Source organism: Corylus avellana, chromosome 2, assembly GCF_965113065.1.
Source record: "Corylus avellana chromosome 2, dhCorAvel1.hap1.2, whole genome shotgun sequence".
In the NCBI taxonomy this organism is placed as follows: Eukaryota; Viridiplantae; Streptophyta; class Magnoliopsida; order Fagales; family Betulaceae; genus Corylus; species Corylus avellana.
The window spans coordinates 42,668,283-42,682,017 of record NC_142491.1 but is presented as its reverse complement, the minus strand read 5'-3'; the positions used below and the strand labels follow the sequence as shown (position 1 = coordinate 42,682,017).

The 13,735-nt window shown below is 36.8% G+C and overlaps 3 protein-coding genes and 1 non-coding gene across 7 annotated transcripts; 2 read left to right on the top strand and 2 right to left on the bottom strand.

Moving 5' to 3' along the window:
* Positions 1-1,048: 1,048 nt before the first annotated feature.
* Positions 1,049-3,967, bottom strand: KOM (Rhomboid-related intramembrane serine protease family protein). 2 transcript variants are annotated; one of them, XM_088513204.1, is made up of 7 exons: positions 3,627-3,967; positions 2,580-2,743; positions 2,309-2,472; positions 1,939-2,213; positions 1,701-1,827; positions 1,253-1,381; positions 1,049-1,160 (listed from the first exon to the last, which is right to left on the bottom strand). In XM_088513204.1, exons 1-6 carry the CDS (start codon positions 3,965-3,967, stop codon positions 1,259-1,261), a joined length of 1,194 nt encoding a protein of 397 aa, XP_088369330.1. In that variant the 3' UTR covers positions 1,049-1,160; positions 1,253-1,258. The 2 variants fall into 2 exon arrangements, with proteins under 2 accessions (XP_088369330.1, XP_059451698.2); XM_059595715.2 differs by having other exon boundaries at positions 1,049-1,381.
* Positions 3,968-4,201: 234 nt separating this feature from the next.
* TRNAW-CCA (transfer RNA tryptophan (anticodon CCA)) lies at positions 4,202-4,273 on the top strand. Its single transcript has one exon. It is a non-coding gene; the product is annotated as a tRNA-Trp (tRNA).
* Positions 4,274-5,343: 1,070 nt separating this feature from the next.
* LOC132182469 (phosphopantothenate--cysteine ligase 2) lies at positions 5,344-9,881 on the top strand. 3 transcript variants are annotated; one of them, XM_059595734.2, is made up of 11 exons: positions 5,344-5,499; positions 6,010-6,167; positions 6,281-6,404; positions 6,497-6,541; positions 6,664-6,749; positions 7,040-7,092; positions 7,238-7,297; positions 7,993-8,094; positions 8,589-8,708; positions 9,333-9,491; positions 9,586-9,881. In XM_059595734.2, the coding sequence occupies exons 2-11, from the start codon at positions 6,020-6,022 to the stop codon at positions 9,589-9,591; spliced, it is 903 nt and encodes a 300-aa protein (XP_059451717.1). In that variant the 5' UTR covers positions 5,344-5,499; positions 6,010-6,019; the 3' UTR covers positions 9,592-9,881. The 3 variants fall into 3 exon arrangements, with proteins under 3 accessions (XP_059451717.1, XP_059451710.2, XP_088369332.1); XM_059595727.2 differs by having other exon boundaries at positions 5,347-5,499; positions 9,333-9,881; XM_088513206.1 differs by having other exon boundaries at positions 5,347-5,499; positions 5,997-6,167; positions 9,333-9,881.
* A 394-nt stretch (positions 9,882-10,275) lies between these two features.
* LOC132165466 (Chaperone DnaJ-domain superfamily protein) lies at positions 10,276-13,104 on the bottom strand. The gene is made up of 5 exons (XM_059576051.2): positions 12,659-13,104; positions 12,171-12,245; positions 11,876-12,015; positions 10,979-11,116; positions 10,276-10,631 (listed from the first exon to the last, which is right to left on the bottom strand). The coding sequence occupies exons 1-5, from the start codon at positions 12,915-12,917 to the stop codon at positions 10,419-10,421; spliced, it is 825 nt and encodes a 274-aa protein (XP_059432034.2). The 5' UTR covers positions 12,918-13,104; the 3' UTR covers positions 10,276-10,418.
* Between the last annotated feature and the right edge of the window lie 631 nt (positions 13,105-13,735).

Below are 13,735 nucleotides of genomic sequence, written 5' to 3'. Positions count from 1 at the left end.
GATTAGGTTATAGACATAGAGAGAACTACTATGTGGACTTTACATCGTTTGCCGGAAGATATAGCTGAAAAAGTTAAAAGTCCATGGAGTTTTTCTTTTTTCTTTTTCGTTTTCTGCGCTAATTTGTTGTTTAGTTATAAAGTTGTGGATGCACGTGTGAGTATTAAGTCTCATATTAAAAAATAAAAAATAAACAAAGTAAGATAAGTATATGAAAATAATTTACCTGAGACTTTATACTTGGTGGAGAAAGTGACCTAATGGAAAGCAATGGATTTCTCATATGAAGCAGAAGAGAGATACTTGCTTCTGGTATTAATTATCTTAAAGAATCCTTCTTTTTTTTAATTTATTTTTAGTACTTGGAAACTGTTTACGTCGGTAGACCCCAACATAGGCCATTGAATTCAAGAAAAAAGAATTTGATATGTGTCCCCAGATATGTTAAAGAAATATCCTATAGAATGGTTTCCTTCTTTATTTCAATTATCAGAACTTCATCCCATTACTGTGATATTCAAGAATTTTACTGTGGGTGCCTTTCTACTGAAATCCCGGATTGCATATTTTTGTTCTTGATATTGTATCTATAGCAGCATAAATTTTACTGTGGGTGAATGCAGTTTTGAAGAATGTAATCATCCTAAGTTTTTCACATGGTTTATGTATAGTCTTAATTATGTGTATATAAGCTCTTGTATACCCTACCTTTACAAGCCGGTTTTCAAGAGTGAGTGAAGTCGAGTATCACACTATACAATCATTCTAGAGGGTGTGATCCTCAGACTATAAGATAAACCTTCCTCAAGGCATATTTTCAGTCTGCGGAGGACATTCTGTTTGGTTCATCATCAATTAAGCTAATGGACATATATATGAGTATACTCACGTGTCATTTCGTTTCATTTCATTGTATTCATCTCCCATTCGTATTCATCTTCCATTCGATTATACAATTTTGATAATATGGGACATAGGCAACTTCAGAATGCTACAGATTTCATCACTAGTAATCAACAAAAGGTTTATATTAAAATGTGTAGAGGTCTACCATCTCATAACAAAACTGTAACTCACAACTTTTCTTGCAAAATGTTGGTGATAGGGAAACACTGAAGTTTCCATTACTCAGCTCATATAGGTCTGCATTACTTGATGGTCTGCATTTTACACGTACTAGCTTTTATCTTGGTATGCATATAAAAGTTTGTATAGCTCTACTGTTTCACAAAAAAAAATCAAAAGAACTCACAAGTTTTTATCTGCATATCAGAGTGCACAAATCGTTTGCCCTTGCTTGCGAAATGTTAGTAAAAGGGAAAACCCTGAAGTTTCCATTACTCATGCAGGTCAATGTCAACTGTGCATCGCTCACCATGGTCTGCATTTGATATTTAACCACCATTAGCATGGAGTATCAAACTGTAAGACTAAATTACATCATAACATGCTAGAGTCCATTTTGGTGACTTGAAGGAAGAATATATCATATGCATAAGAAAGTTTTTCTTCCATCTACAACAGAAAACTTAAAAAGACAGAGAAGATGCATTAGGAAAGTACAAAGATACAGGTGAACCTTAATTGATGTAAGACGGTATCAAAAAGGGGTAGAGAGTAATGCCACGGTTCAGTCTCATAACCCTGTATGAATCAGGGTTATCTATAGCTAGAAAAAATTTCTAGAAATAAATTTATACCTCACAAGAAGTTGCCTTGTCTTTGCAGCTCCACCATTTGAAAGGAACGCAGTCAACATATTGACACCATCTGCAATACTGGTTCATGTTAACTCCTTGAAGAACTGCTAGAAGACATCCACCAAGTCTGCATTGGAAGAAGCTCCTCTTATAAGATCTCACATAAGCCCAAAAAACAATTATTATTGAGCACCAGCAAGACTATAGCTTGTCATACAAATAAAAGAAAAATACTCACATAAGACCAAAAAGAAGAAGACAAACACTCCTCAGAACTGGCCTGTCTAGCTTCTGCTTCAACTTCAATTTAGTAGAAACTTTATTAACACCATATTCGTAAAGGTCTCCTTTATTTTGAGCCACTTTCCTGAGCTGAGGACTGAACAAAAGCACAAATCCTAGCAGGAATCCCGATATAAAACCTCCAATATTTGAAAAATTGTCTACATAAGGTAACAAACCAAGGATAAAATTGATCACAGAGAAAAAGAAAAGTGATGCTAGAGCTGCAAACTGCAATCAAAGAAAAAAGCAATTATTAGACCGGTTTAATCATAATAATTAATAAAGTGATAACAGGGAACTGAGAAAAGAAGCAGGTGAAGGACCTTATCGGTGTAAATTTTCCAGTTCCTAATAAGCATAGAGAGCATAGCTCCAAGCAATCCATATAGAGCTCCGGATGAACCAACTACTGGGCTATTTTCGACAAAAAGTGCAGCCACCAAGGTACCAACAAAAGCCGAGAGAATATATACTACTCCAATCCTTACTGCCCAACAGAAGTGAAAAAAGCAAGTAAGGTAAAAGCTTTTCAAGATCTAGCTGTATACTTATTTGATTATGCAAAACAAAGTCTCAAGAGAAGAAAATAGATACATGGTCCAAACTCTTGTTCTAAGTGAATCCCTACAAAGATAACACTGCAGAGGTTGATGACAAGGTGGATGGCTCCAGCATGCAAACATGGAGATGTGAAAAGACGCCAGGTTTGGTGATATTCTGTCAAAAATTTCCTTCGAAGAGCCCCCATTTGATCTAACCTGCAACAGTGGAAGCAGTCAACTGTCTGAGACATTTCACAAAACATATGAAAGGCTACGCACTTTGAATTACATGGTACCAATCCCATTAGGAAGAAAAAGCTTCAAGAAACACTCATCAAATAGTTTATTTATCAACATTCATGTTTTGATTCTAACAAAAATGCTCATTCATTCTCGAATACAAAGGAAAAAAGCAAGGATTATTTCTAACCCAGCAGGCAACTTGATGAGTCAAAAGGCTAAGAGTAGTAGAAATCGAAAACCCATATACAAAATTACATTAACACAAGTCAACAAAAAGCAATGAATTTCTCTGCAACACACAAGATAGCTTTAGCAGTCAACTGAAGCACCATAAATATAATATTTTAAACGATTCTCCAATTCTCTCAGGCCAAAATCACAATCTCTATCCAAAGCTCCTAATCAGACAAGTTTTTGTCGGGCAAGGTTTTCTAATTCTAAAAAAAGTTCCTTTTCTCAAACTTTCTTGGCAAATGGCAACCAAACGGGAAATACAATTAAGCATTTTTGAAAGCCAAAGGATCAATAAAACGCCCAAAAAGTTTCCAGAAACCCTAGCATAAGAGATTTACAGCTGCTAAAACTATTCCTTATTTCCGTTGGATCGTCCTGAACTCCCAAGCAGAGCATCACTATAAGCTCATAGTTTTTGAGAATCAAAGAGAAATCAGTGATTATAACACTAAGAAAAAATGTTCCAGAAACCCTAATTAATCCAGCTATGAAAATCAGAACTTCCAATACAAAACTTTCCTTTTTTTTTCTCCTCAGTTTTTCTCAGCGACCAAACAGCCAAACCAATCACAGAAAAAGAGTCATCACAAAGAAGAAGCTTTTTTTGTGAATGTTTACTGACGTGGAAGCGGAGGGTCCAAGAAGGGGGTTCTCGGAGAGAGTCTGGAAGGAGAGCCTGCCAAGCGCCCTGAACGCGCAGTCCTGGTGGGAGATGGTCCAGCAATCATTGACGAGCATGGTGGCGAAGAAGGCCACCACGTGGAGGATCACGAAAACGGAGATCACCCAGGTGTCGCCGCCGCTTCTGCTGCGCCGAGAGCGTGACCTAAAGAAGGGGATCCTTTGGTCTTGGAGACCGGCGGCGGCAAGGTCAGTGGAGAACGGTATCGATGGTGGTGGCGGTGGTGGTGAAGGAGGGGCCTTGATTTCGATGTGGGAGTAGAGCTTGGAGGGGTCGGCCATTTTTTTGCCAAAATCGAAAGAGAGTGAGAGAGAGAGAGAGAGGGAGAGAGAGGGGTATTTGAAGGAAGGAGTTGGCGCCTTTTCGTCGTCCAGCTGTGGTGGTTGTTCTGTTTCTAGAAACGGTTGGGCTTGGCGGGAAGTCCCTTTGTTTTTTTTCAAGTCAAAAGATTGGTGAAAGTGGAAGTCAGCTAATGGTTTTGTTAATTAATATGATTGTCCGTACTATCAACAAGTGGATCCGTGGCGCAATGGTAGCGCGTCTGACTCCAGATCAGAAGGTTGCGTGTTCGATTCACGTCGGGTTCAATTTCTTGTTTTTTCTTTATTTTTTCCTACAATTTGTTATGGCTTGGACCACCCTGATTCAATTCCCTTGGCCCATGGCCCATCAGGATCACAACGATTTAGGTGGCTCTGTTTAAGACGGGGTTAGTGGATGGTGACCATCCTGCCCCGCCTACAATTCTTGGTTAGAGTAATAGCTGATTTTTTCCATTAATAGCTGCTATTATTCGTTTACTTTTCTTAAATGCATTGCTAATTTCCACTTTTTATAAGTCAACCTATCTCCGTCTAGGTTTTGTTTTTTTTGTTTTTTTTTTTTTTCACGTGTTTGGGAGAAATTTTTGATGGTTTCAAGCACTATATAATTGTTGAAGGTATGCGTCTTAAGAGGTAGATCAATCGGTTGGGATTTTGTCTAATGAAACGAAGGTTTCTAGTTCTAATCTCACTCCCTCCTCTTATATTGTCATATCAAAAAAAAAAAAAAAAATTGTTAGAGGTATCCTACAGTGCAATATAATGTCCATATTTAATTACTTGTCTGATAAAAAGAGATGATTGAAATTAAAATTTTAAATTTGAATCTTTTTTTTCATGTGATTATCCATCAATCACGTCATTAAAAATAGGCCAAATGTGGACGGAAGCATTTTTCTAATTGTTGCCCCTCATTTCTCCTTTAGAAATACATTTTGCCAGCTTATTTACATTATTTTTTTTTCCATCTTGATGCCATTTTAATCATTTTGACTTTTTATTTTTTTTTTTATCGTGCTTTAAAGATAAATGTAGTTTATCTCTTTTATCATCCTTCATGATCGTCAATATTGGTGGAAATATACGGCCTACCGCTCACGCAGTACAGATTAACTAATTTTCGGACATACTGTTGTATATTATAGTGTAAGTAATAGTTAAGATTGAATCTCTCAAATTTTTATTTTATTTTTTTCTCTCTTACTAAAAGCTTTTTAAAGTTAATTAACTTGAAGATTTAATTTTAACAGTTCCTTTCACTACTAGTCTACTACAGCTTTCACTACAGCATAAATACATGCCGTTATTTTAATAAATAATCCAATTTGCGCACAAAACTTTCAAGCCCCAAAAAGTGATGGGCTTTGTATATTAAAGAAGCTGAAATCTTCATCTTCCACACTACCAACTCAACACTGTGACACCTTCTCCCTTTTTTCTCACGTTTTTTTTTTTTTTCTTTTTTTCACGAGGCGTTTTGTTTCTTGAAGGTAAGCGATCTGGGTTCCTCTGTGAACTCAAATCTATTGTTGAATTTCAATTTCAAATTCGTTTCGATTCCACGAATTTCTGCGTCGAATTCATGTGTTTAACCAGTGCGCGGTGTTCTTGTATTGGAAAGACTAGGGTTCATTTGTATGCCCCTTTCTCTAACTTGCCTTGTGATATTTGCTTTGTTATGCGTTTTTGAGGTTAACGTTTATCTTATATACAATGGGTCTCATTCAAAATTTTTTCTTTCCTTTCTTTGGGTTGATAATTTTAGTACTTGATTGAGATATTGTTCAATTCCTTCCTTTGTTTAGTGATGGTCGACTTTCTTTTGAGTTTTGAGTATGAGGGTGGCTTTTTTATTTGATGCTGAAAATTTCATATCCATGTACTTTGTCCTGTACGGCTGTACCAAATCCTCCAGATTGTGATTTGTGATCCTGTTGGTTTCTGTGCGTGAAATCAAATTGTGGGGTTGTTTTCTTTTTTTGACAAGAAAATGGCTGTAGGCATTTTGCAATGGATGTAAAAAATGGACTGGGAGTTCCACAAGAAACACTGGATGCAGAAGTGAAATCGTTCTTTGAATCCGCTCCTCCTCTTCAAAACAGGGACGATATCAGTGGAAAATTGGAGGAATTTGTTGAGAGGAATTCGGCAGTGTCAGGCAAATTCACTCTCTAGTTAATCTCATTTGCAATTTTTACTCTCAACTTTCAAAATGGTCCCTTGGATGAATAAGGTAAATTGAGTGTGTGTTGTTTTGAAAATTATTTTCAGGAAATGGAAGAGGTAGGAGGGTTGTGTGCGTGACATCTGGTGGCACCACGGTTCCTTTGGAGCAACGGTGTGTTCGCTACATTGATAATTTCAGCTCAGGCCATAGAGGAGCAGCATCCACGGAGTATGTTACATTCCACCATACCGAACAGGAAGCCTGTAGTTTACAAACTTTAATGCTATGTTATCAATATCGATGTGCTGATTATCTTGCAGGAATTTTATTAAGGCCGGATATGCAGTTATCTTTTTATATCGCAGGTGAATTATTTTCTTACCATGATATACCCTTTACATTGACTAAAAGAAGTTTACATGGTTGAAAGAGAATAATTTTTTTAGTCTTCTAACCATATGGTGGATCTTGTATGTATTTTAAGCAGGGGAACCTACCAGCCTTACTGCAGATCTCTTCCAGAGGATCCCTTAGTTGAATGTTTTGAGATCACTGATGAGTCAAATATTCAAGGTTTGTTTCTTTTGGCCACTGAGAATATATATATGTACGACATCATGACAAGTGAATCAATTTTTTTCCTTCATGCTTACATATGTAGAAAACGGTTGGACCCTGAGGAAAGACCTAAAATGTGATGAATCGTGCTTATAATGCATGCCTAAGTTATCACATGGCTCTAATACTTGAAACCCATGCCGGTTGCTTTTTGAGAGTGCTAATATGTCAAATTCTCATGATCAATATTATATGAAGCACTGATGGTTCCTGATAAGATGACTGAATTTCGTTTCATACTTCAGTGCGCCAGTCACATGCTGAAGCAGTGAAGAAGGCCATCACTGAGCATCATGCTGTATGAACTATCGATATTTAGCCGTGCATTTTTTTCTCCCCCCTTTACTCCTGTATTTCAACTTTTAGATCTCTTGGTTTATTATGTGATGGCAGAAGATTAGCTCAACATAACAGTGAGCCAGTTTGAGGTTTTATTCTTGCAGGCAGTTGCAGAAGGCCATCTGTTAAAACTTCCCTTTACAACCATATTTGAGTATCTTCAGGTTAGCTTCAGTTGATCATTGGTTGTTTTTCTTTAACGCCAAATCATGTGCCTACTTGTACATCTGTATATTTAATGATTTTTTGCGTCGATGTTTGGGATCATATTTTGTGTCTATCATGGAAATCAGCTTCTCTCTCTATGTGCCCTCCACACTCAACACTTTATTATTTGTAAGCTTCCTGTTGGGAGAGTAGTATTCAATTCTGCAGGTCAAGTACCATACCTCTGCATCCAGGGTGCAATGCAGTAAATGCCACCATAGACTGCTCAAGTGGAAAGAAAAAAAGGTTATAGATACATATTCAGGAATTATAAGGTAGTCTGATTTGCTTTCTACTGGAGAGTTGTTCAGTTATAACTTTTAGTCATGTAGAAGTAGTTCTTAAGCCCCATATGGCCAGTCTTTTTTGTCCCTGTATGTCATATGGTGATTGTATGGAATCCCTCATGGTGCCAACGGCTGCTTTTATTTGGCTACCCTTTCCCTTGTGTAAATTTACCTTTTCTTTTGGGTACAATGATGTTGTTAAAGTGCTTAGGCAATATAAACTTGTTTATACTTCTTGTTGCAGGACAATTTTCCATCCTATAAACTTGTTGCTGCTCTATTTGATATTACTAAAGTGTCTGTTGGTTTTGGACATGATAGGCGTTCTCCTATGGACTGATTAGTGGTCTTTATATTATGAGCAGATGCTACAAATGATTGGAGTTTCAATGAGTCGTCTTGGGGCAAATGCAATGTTTTATCTTGCAGCTGCAGTTTCTGACTTTTATGTTCCGTGGAAGAACATGGTAAAGGTTTAATATGTTGAGTAGTCATTTATTTTACTCTTTTCTTCTGGCTGCATTTAGTGTTCTGGAAAACAGATTGAAAATCAGTTCTTTTATTCGATGGGTAAAAATAAGCTCTTTTTATGAACACATTATATATTGGTACAACATGAAGAAAGGTCACCATCTTTTGTTGGTAAGCTGCATGTTGGAAAATGGGCTGACTATATAATTCAAATTCCTCTCGTATAAGCATCATGTTTGTAGCAATAGCAACAGAAACATGAGAGCAGCACCAATTTGCTTTTGAAGTCTCGGCTTTAGCCAAGGAACTTAGCTCAGATTTCTTTAACTTAACCCTGTTGGTTCCTGTGTCATTTTGCTATAGCAGAGGTTCCTCTACTAGGGAACTTGTAACCACTCCCACAATTTAAGACTGCTCTTCTATGGACACGTAAAAGATTTGTCTGAAGTATATCATGTCTGTGCCTACTTTACATGGTTCAATTCTGCAGGCAGAGCACAAGATACAGTCAGCATCTGGTCCTTTGGATATGCGACTGGTTCAAGTGCCAAAGATGCTCTCGGTGCTTAGGAAAGACTGGGCTCCCTTGGCCTTCTGCATATCTTTCAAGGTTAGATGTTTTTCTACCACTAGTGTATTGTAACTTGGGTGACTATTACTAATATAGGTTTGACTATACTTGTAAACCTTTATTTGATGAATAGCAGCATCTACAACTATGACATAAGATTAAAAAATAAAAATAAAAAAGAAGAAAAGGTTATTGTTTTTGTTAATATCAACCATATTATGCATGAAACTTTTATATTTTTTCTCCTCCATATATCAAGGATGTTAGAAGTAGAATATAATTTGTTTGTCCATAAGTGGTGGCTGGGTTGTATTTGAATTTGCAAATATGAAAGGATAGGCCAATACAGACTATAGTATGGTATTTTATTACCCCCCTATGTCCTGAAGAAAGAGGAGGGCTTATTTCTCGGATTTGGATTAGGTGCAATGAGCTGCCGGCCCGTATTGCACCCCTATTTCTGATATTTGGATCGGCAGCTCATTGCACCCGATTCTCGTCTATTTCTCTTCCTCCCCAGGGATGATTCCGTGATGAATAGAATTTTCAGAGTGTCCTTTTATAACCTTCCCTGACTTTTTGTGATGTATAATTGAGAAGTACCTGTTAATAAATCAGGTTTTAGTGTCGTACTGAAAAGTTTTCCTCTGCTTGACTAAACAGCTGGAGACAGATGCAAAAATTCTTTTAGAGAAGGCTGATGTGGCTCTTAAAAAGAACAAGATGCATATGGTTGTGGCAAATGAGCTTTCAAACCGCAACGAGGAGGTTGTGGTTGTTACAGCTAATGAAAAGATATCAGTTCGCCGGGACAAGACGCAGGTTGGTGATGATGTTGAGAATCACCTGATACGACTTCTTGTGGAGAGACATTCAGCTTATCTTGAGAATCCTGACCACCTTTGATATGTTGTAGGCCTAACAGCTTCAGATAGATGATACATACAACACCACAAGTTTACCCAGAAACTTGCCTTTCTGCCTCACCTAAGCTTTCCTCCTTTGCCTCGTCTTAGTTTTTACAGTGTTGTTTGGTTTATCTGATATACTAGCTTTTTTTGAGCCAGAAGAAGTGTTCAAGAATGATAGGGAGATTAAGGCAAAAATTGTACTCACTCAATAGCTTATTTGTTTGGAAGAACTGTGAATTTAAAGTGAATAAAAAGCTGTTGTCTTGAATTTTTAGTGAATAAACCTTCATCTCTTACAGTTTCTCTTGAGGGGTGTGTACCCTATTAATGTTTTACTGCCCTGGTTTCTTGGGTACTTTGGGATCGTATGTTTTTTTCATTAGTAACGGATAATGTTATTTAGTAAACTCATATAGAACAAAAATATAACTATAATGACATGGCAGTAAAAATTTTTTTTTTTTTTTTTTTTTTTTAACAAGTGATCATCTAAAAGATTTTATTTTTATTGTCACGTCGTCATCATCAAATTGTTTAATAGACGTAAATTGGCCTTCTTTCATCTATATGATGGCTTTTGAATATGTAACAACCAATTGCAAAGCTAATACCACCACCAACAAAACAAGAGACTCATTCCGAACGACTCGAAAACTCGATGATCTGAGTGTGGGAGAGAGAGGGGGGGAGAGCACTTAAATGTGTAACGATCATCTCTGTTCATTTCTTTTCAACTATGGAAGGAATAATATATACAACTTTTTTTTTTCTTGTACAATAAATATATGTATCACCAACAAATATTCCAGAATGTATTCTGTAGTAAGATGCAAATTGCCTACAGTGCCTCGTCATCACCGTCTGCGTCAAGCTCAAGGCCCTCGGCAGCTAAAAGCCGACTGATAACCTTTTTCTTCTCTTCCTCTGCTTTCTTTCGCATCAAGTCCCTTTTCTTCAAGACAAGTGTATGCCGCCTAAGGGTGTTGGAGTAATACTCCTGGGACGCCTTTTTTTCTTTAGCGAGGATTCTCCTTTCTTCTTCAGGATCAACCTGAAATCCCAGCATAGATTTTAAGAGATAATTGCAGTCAAATGTGGCCAATAATGAAAGAACTCAATTAAGTGAAAAGTGAGATCACATAAGGACTATCACTGAAGCTATTATTTCAAATGTGAATCAGTTAAGATTATTATTTTTAGATGTCACCAGAAATTAGCTATATATAACATTAATATGGTGTAGAATCAGCATAACTTTATTTGCTTATACATATATAAGCAAACAAAACAAGAACAGAGATATAGGCGAATGGCTGTTAGAAGATAAATATGGAGCATGAGAGCAATTTTTTTTCTTTTTTTTTCCAAACTTGAGGGAGATATAATTTAATTCAATACCTTTGAACGCGAAAGACGACGAGCACGGAGATTCAGCTCACGTTGCTGCTGCTCAGCCCACGCTTGAATGGCCATATCACCCCGCTGATCAAAAGCTTTTCTCTTTTTCATAAGCCACTCCATCCATGCTTGAGATGCCTGATATAATAGTCAACATGGAATCACCGTTAGTAAAGCAGCTAAAGTGAGGACAGAATTAATAAAATTACAAAAAAGCATCATCTAATTAAGATTACTCTCTAAACAAACAAAACTTTATTCTACTACATGAACTAAATAACCAAGGAACCAAATGGTCAATTTTATGTGTTTGAACAAATGACAAGGTCAATTTTACGTATTAGTTTTCAAAAAAGAATGTAAAATATACCCTTCATATTATTTTTTTGAAAAAACAAAACACAATATGGTGACTCGTGATACAACAGCTCCAATGCATCTAATGAATCAATATGTTCCATTTGGCTTTAGCACGAAACTAGAAAAATTTTAAATTCATAAATCATTGGTTTGCTCATTCTCATGGTTAACTTATGGTGAGAAATCATCCAGTGCTGCTTCCTTCTCAAAAGTAATTGATACAATACTTTTTGAGTGTGTGCAGTCTGCACAGCGTAGTTGCCATATTCCAGACCAGGCTGGCAGTAGGATTGTGCAACCAGAGTCTATAATGCAATCAGGAATTTACATGACATGTAAAAATAGAACATATGATAGAAATTCAATAGAACCATTAAAATATTCTAAAGCAAGCAATGGAATGACATGTAAAAAACATATGATAGAAATTAAATAGCTTATCTAAGTTTCCCAATAATACCCAGAATATAAACATCTTGAAGCCTAAAGTAAACTATGAACTGACACAGCGACTAACATATAAATTAGAAATCTTACTTTCATTGGGTTGACTCGGTTGTCCATATCATATTTCCTCCGCTTCTCCTCATCTATGAGCAATTCATAAGCAGCTTGAATCTTAATAAACCTAGTTTCAGCCGTTTCCCCTTCCTCAAGAGTCCCTCTACCGTCATACACTTGAAAAAGGAAAGATGACTGGATCAATACAGAGTCCAAGAATAGGGGCCAACTTTTAAGCAAACACCAATACATACACAAATAGGAACTAAGTCGCAAAGAACATCCATGAAACATAAAATCCCAAAAAGTGAACTCATGATAAAGGACAAACCATCTGGATGATAGAATTTGGCCAAGCGTCTGTAAGCAAACTTTATCTGCTCTTCATCAGCATCTCCTTCTAACTCTGCATAAGAAAATTAAGGCCTAATTTGTTAACCACTCTCAAACATACTAATAGAATACACACATCAAAAGGAGTACATGTCACCCAACAGCAGATAAAAATATATGTGAGAATTACATGCTCACATGCTCTAGGACAACGTCATACGCCAATTTAATAGACTGGGTTGGTGGAATTTCGTTGACCTGGTGGAAGGCTTTGTCCTAAACTCAATCACAAGCACATGTATAGTCACAAGTTTCAATTTTTTCCACAATGTTTTGTTCAATTGTTCACACATCCAAAGAGAGATTGAGAACGAAAAATATATAGTCACGCAAAGATGTAAATAAATAAAAACAAATTTCTCTCTCTATAATTTCTTCAACAGAACCTTTAAAGAAAAAAATTAACAATAAATAAATAAGAATTACCAAGAGTGTCGTAGGGGGATTTCTGATCGGACCATTTGGACGCCCGAACCAGTGTCCTCCTCTGGCTCCCACGGAACCACGGCTCAGTCCCATTCGAACCCAAGGACTCGAACCAGGGAGCGAACGAAGACGGCGAGGAGAAGCGAGGCTTGTGGTTAGGGTTTCGAAATGAAGCCCTAGCTCGAGCTCGCTGTCTGCAACACACGAAGGAGGAGAAGAAGGCCGCGTGTGGCCTACAGATTGTCCTCAGATTGCTCATCTTTTCCTCAAGAGTTGGAGCTCAAATCGCACGATCAAAGAAAGATTGAGAACCAAAAATTAGGGTTTCGTTTTTATTCACAAAAATTTGACTAGTTTGTTATGATTTAGCTCCCATGGTTGAAGACGTGAAGGAAGTGAAATGAGGTTCTGATACCATACATGTGAAAGATTCTGGCTGAATCTAAAATTTTTATATTTTCTTTTTTTTTCTTTTTTTTTTTTCTTAGATACTCTTTTGGAGTACTTAAAAATAAATAAAAAAATAAAATAAAAACCGGGTATTTTGTGGACGGTTGGGCTTCCTGTTCAACGACAGTTGGGATATGCAATATTACCATTTTGCCCATTTCCTCACCCCGGCTTAAAAAACTAGTGAGCTATCCAACAACAGATCCAAAACGACTAATATAGTATAGATAATACATACAAACAATAAAAAATAACCTGATATTCTTAATAAAAGCAGTATAAAGCGATGAAAACACCAAAATAGAAAATACGCAGAGACATGACCGTCTCGAGACCTTTCAATTCGAATCTCAAGGGACACAAACGAGAGCTTGACCCCATCTTCTTGATTATAAAGACCTTCAACCAACTCTTAAATCTCATTTTCTTTAAATTTCTTTAAATGTAGGAAAAATTCTTTAGAAGCTCTCTTCAACAAAGCAAAACAAGATGTGTGCTTGATTCTTTAAAAGCCCTATTCAGCTTCTTGATTATGATGTGCGCTTGATTTGCTTATCGTTTTTGTAGTTTGATACATTGCTTTTACTGCTGCATAACTGGTATACTAGAATTTCCTTCTTTTTTCCT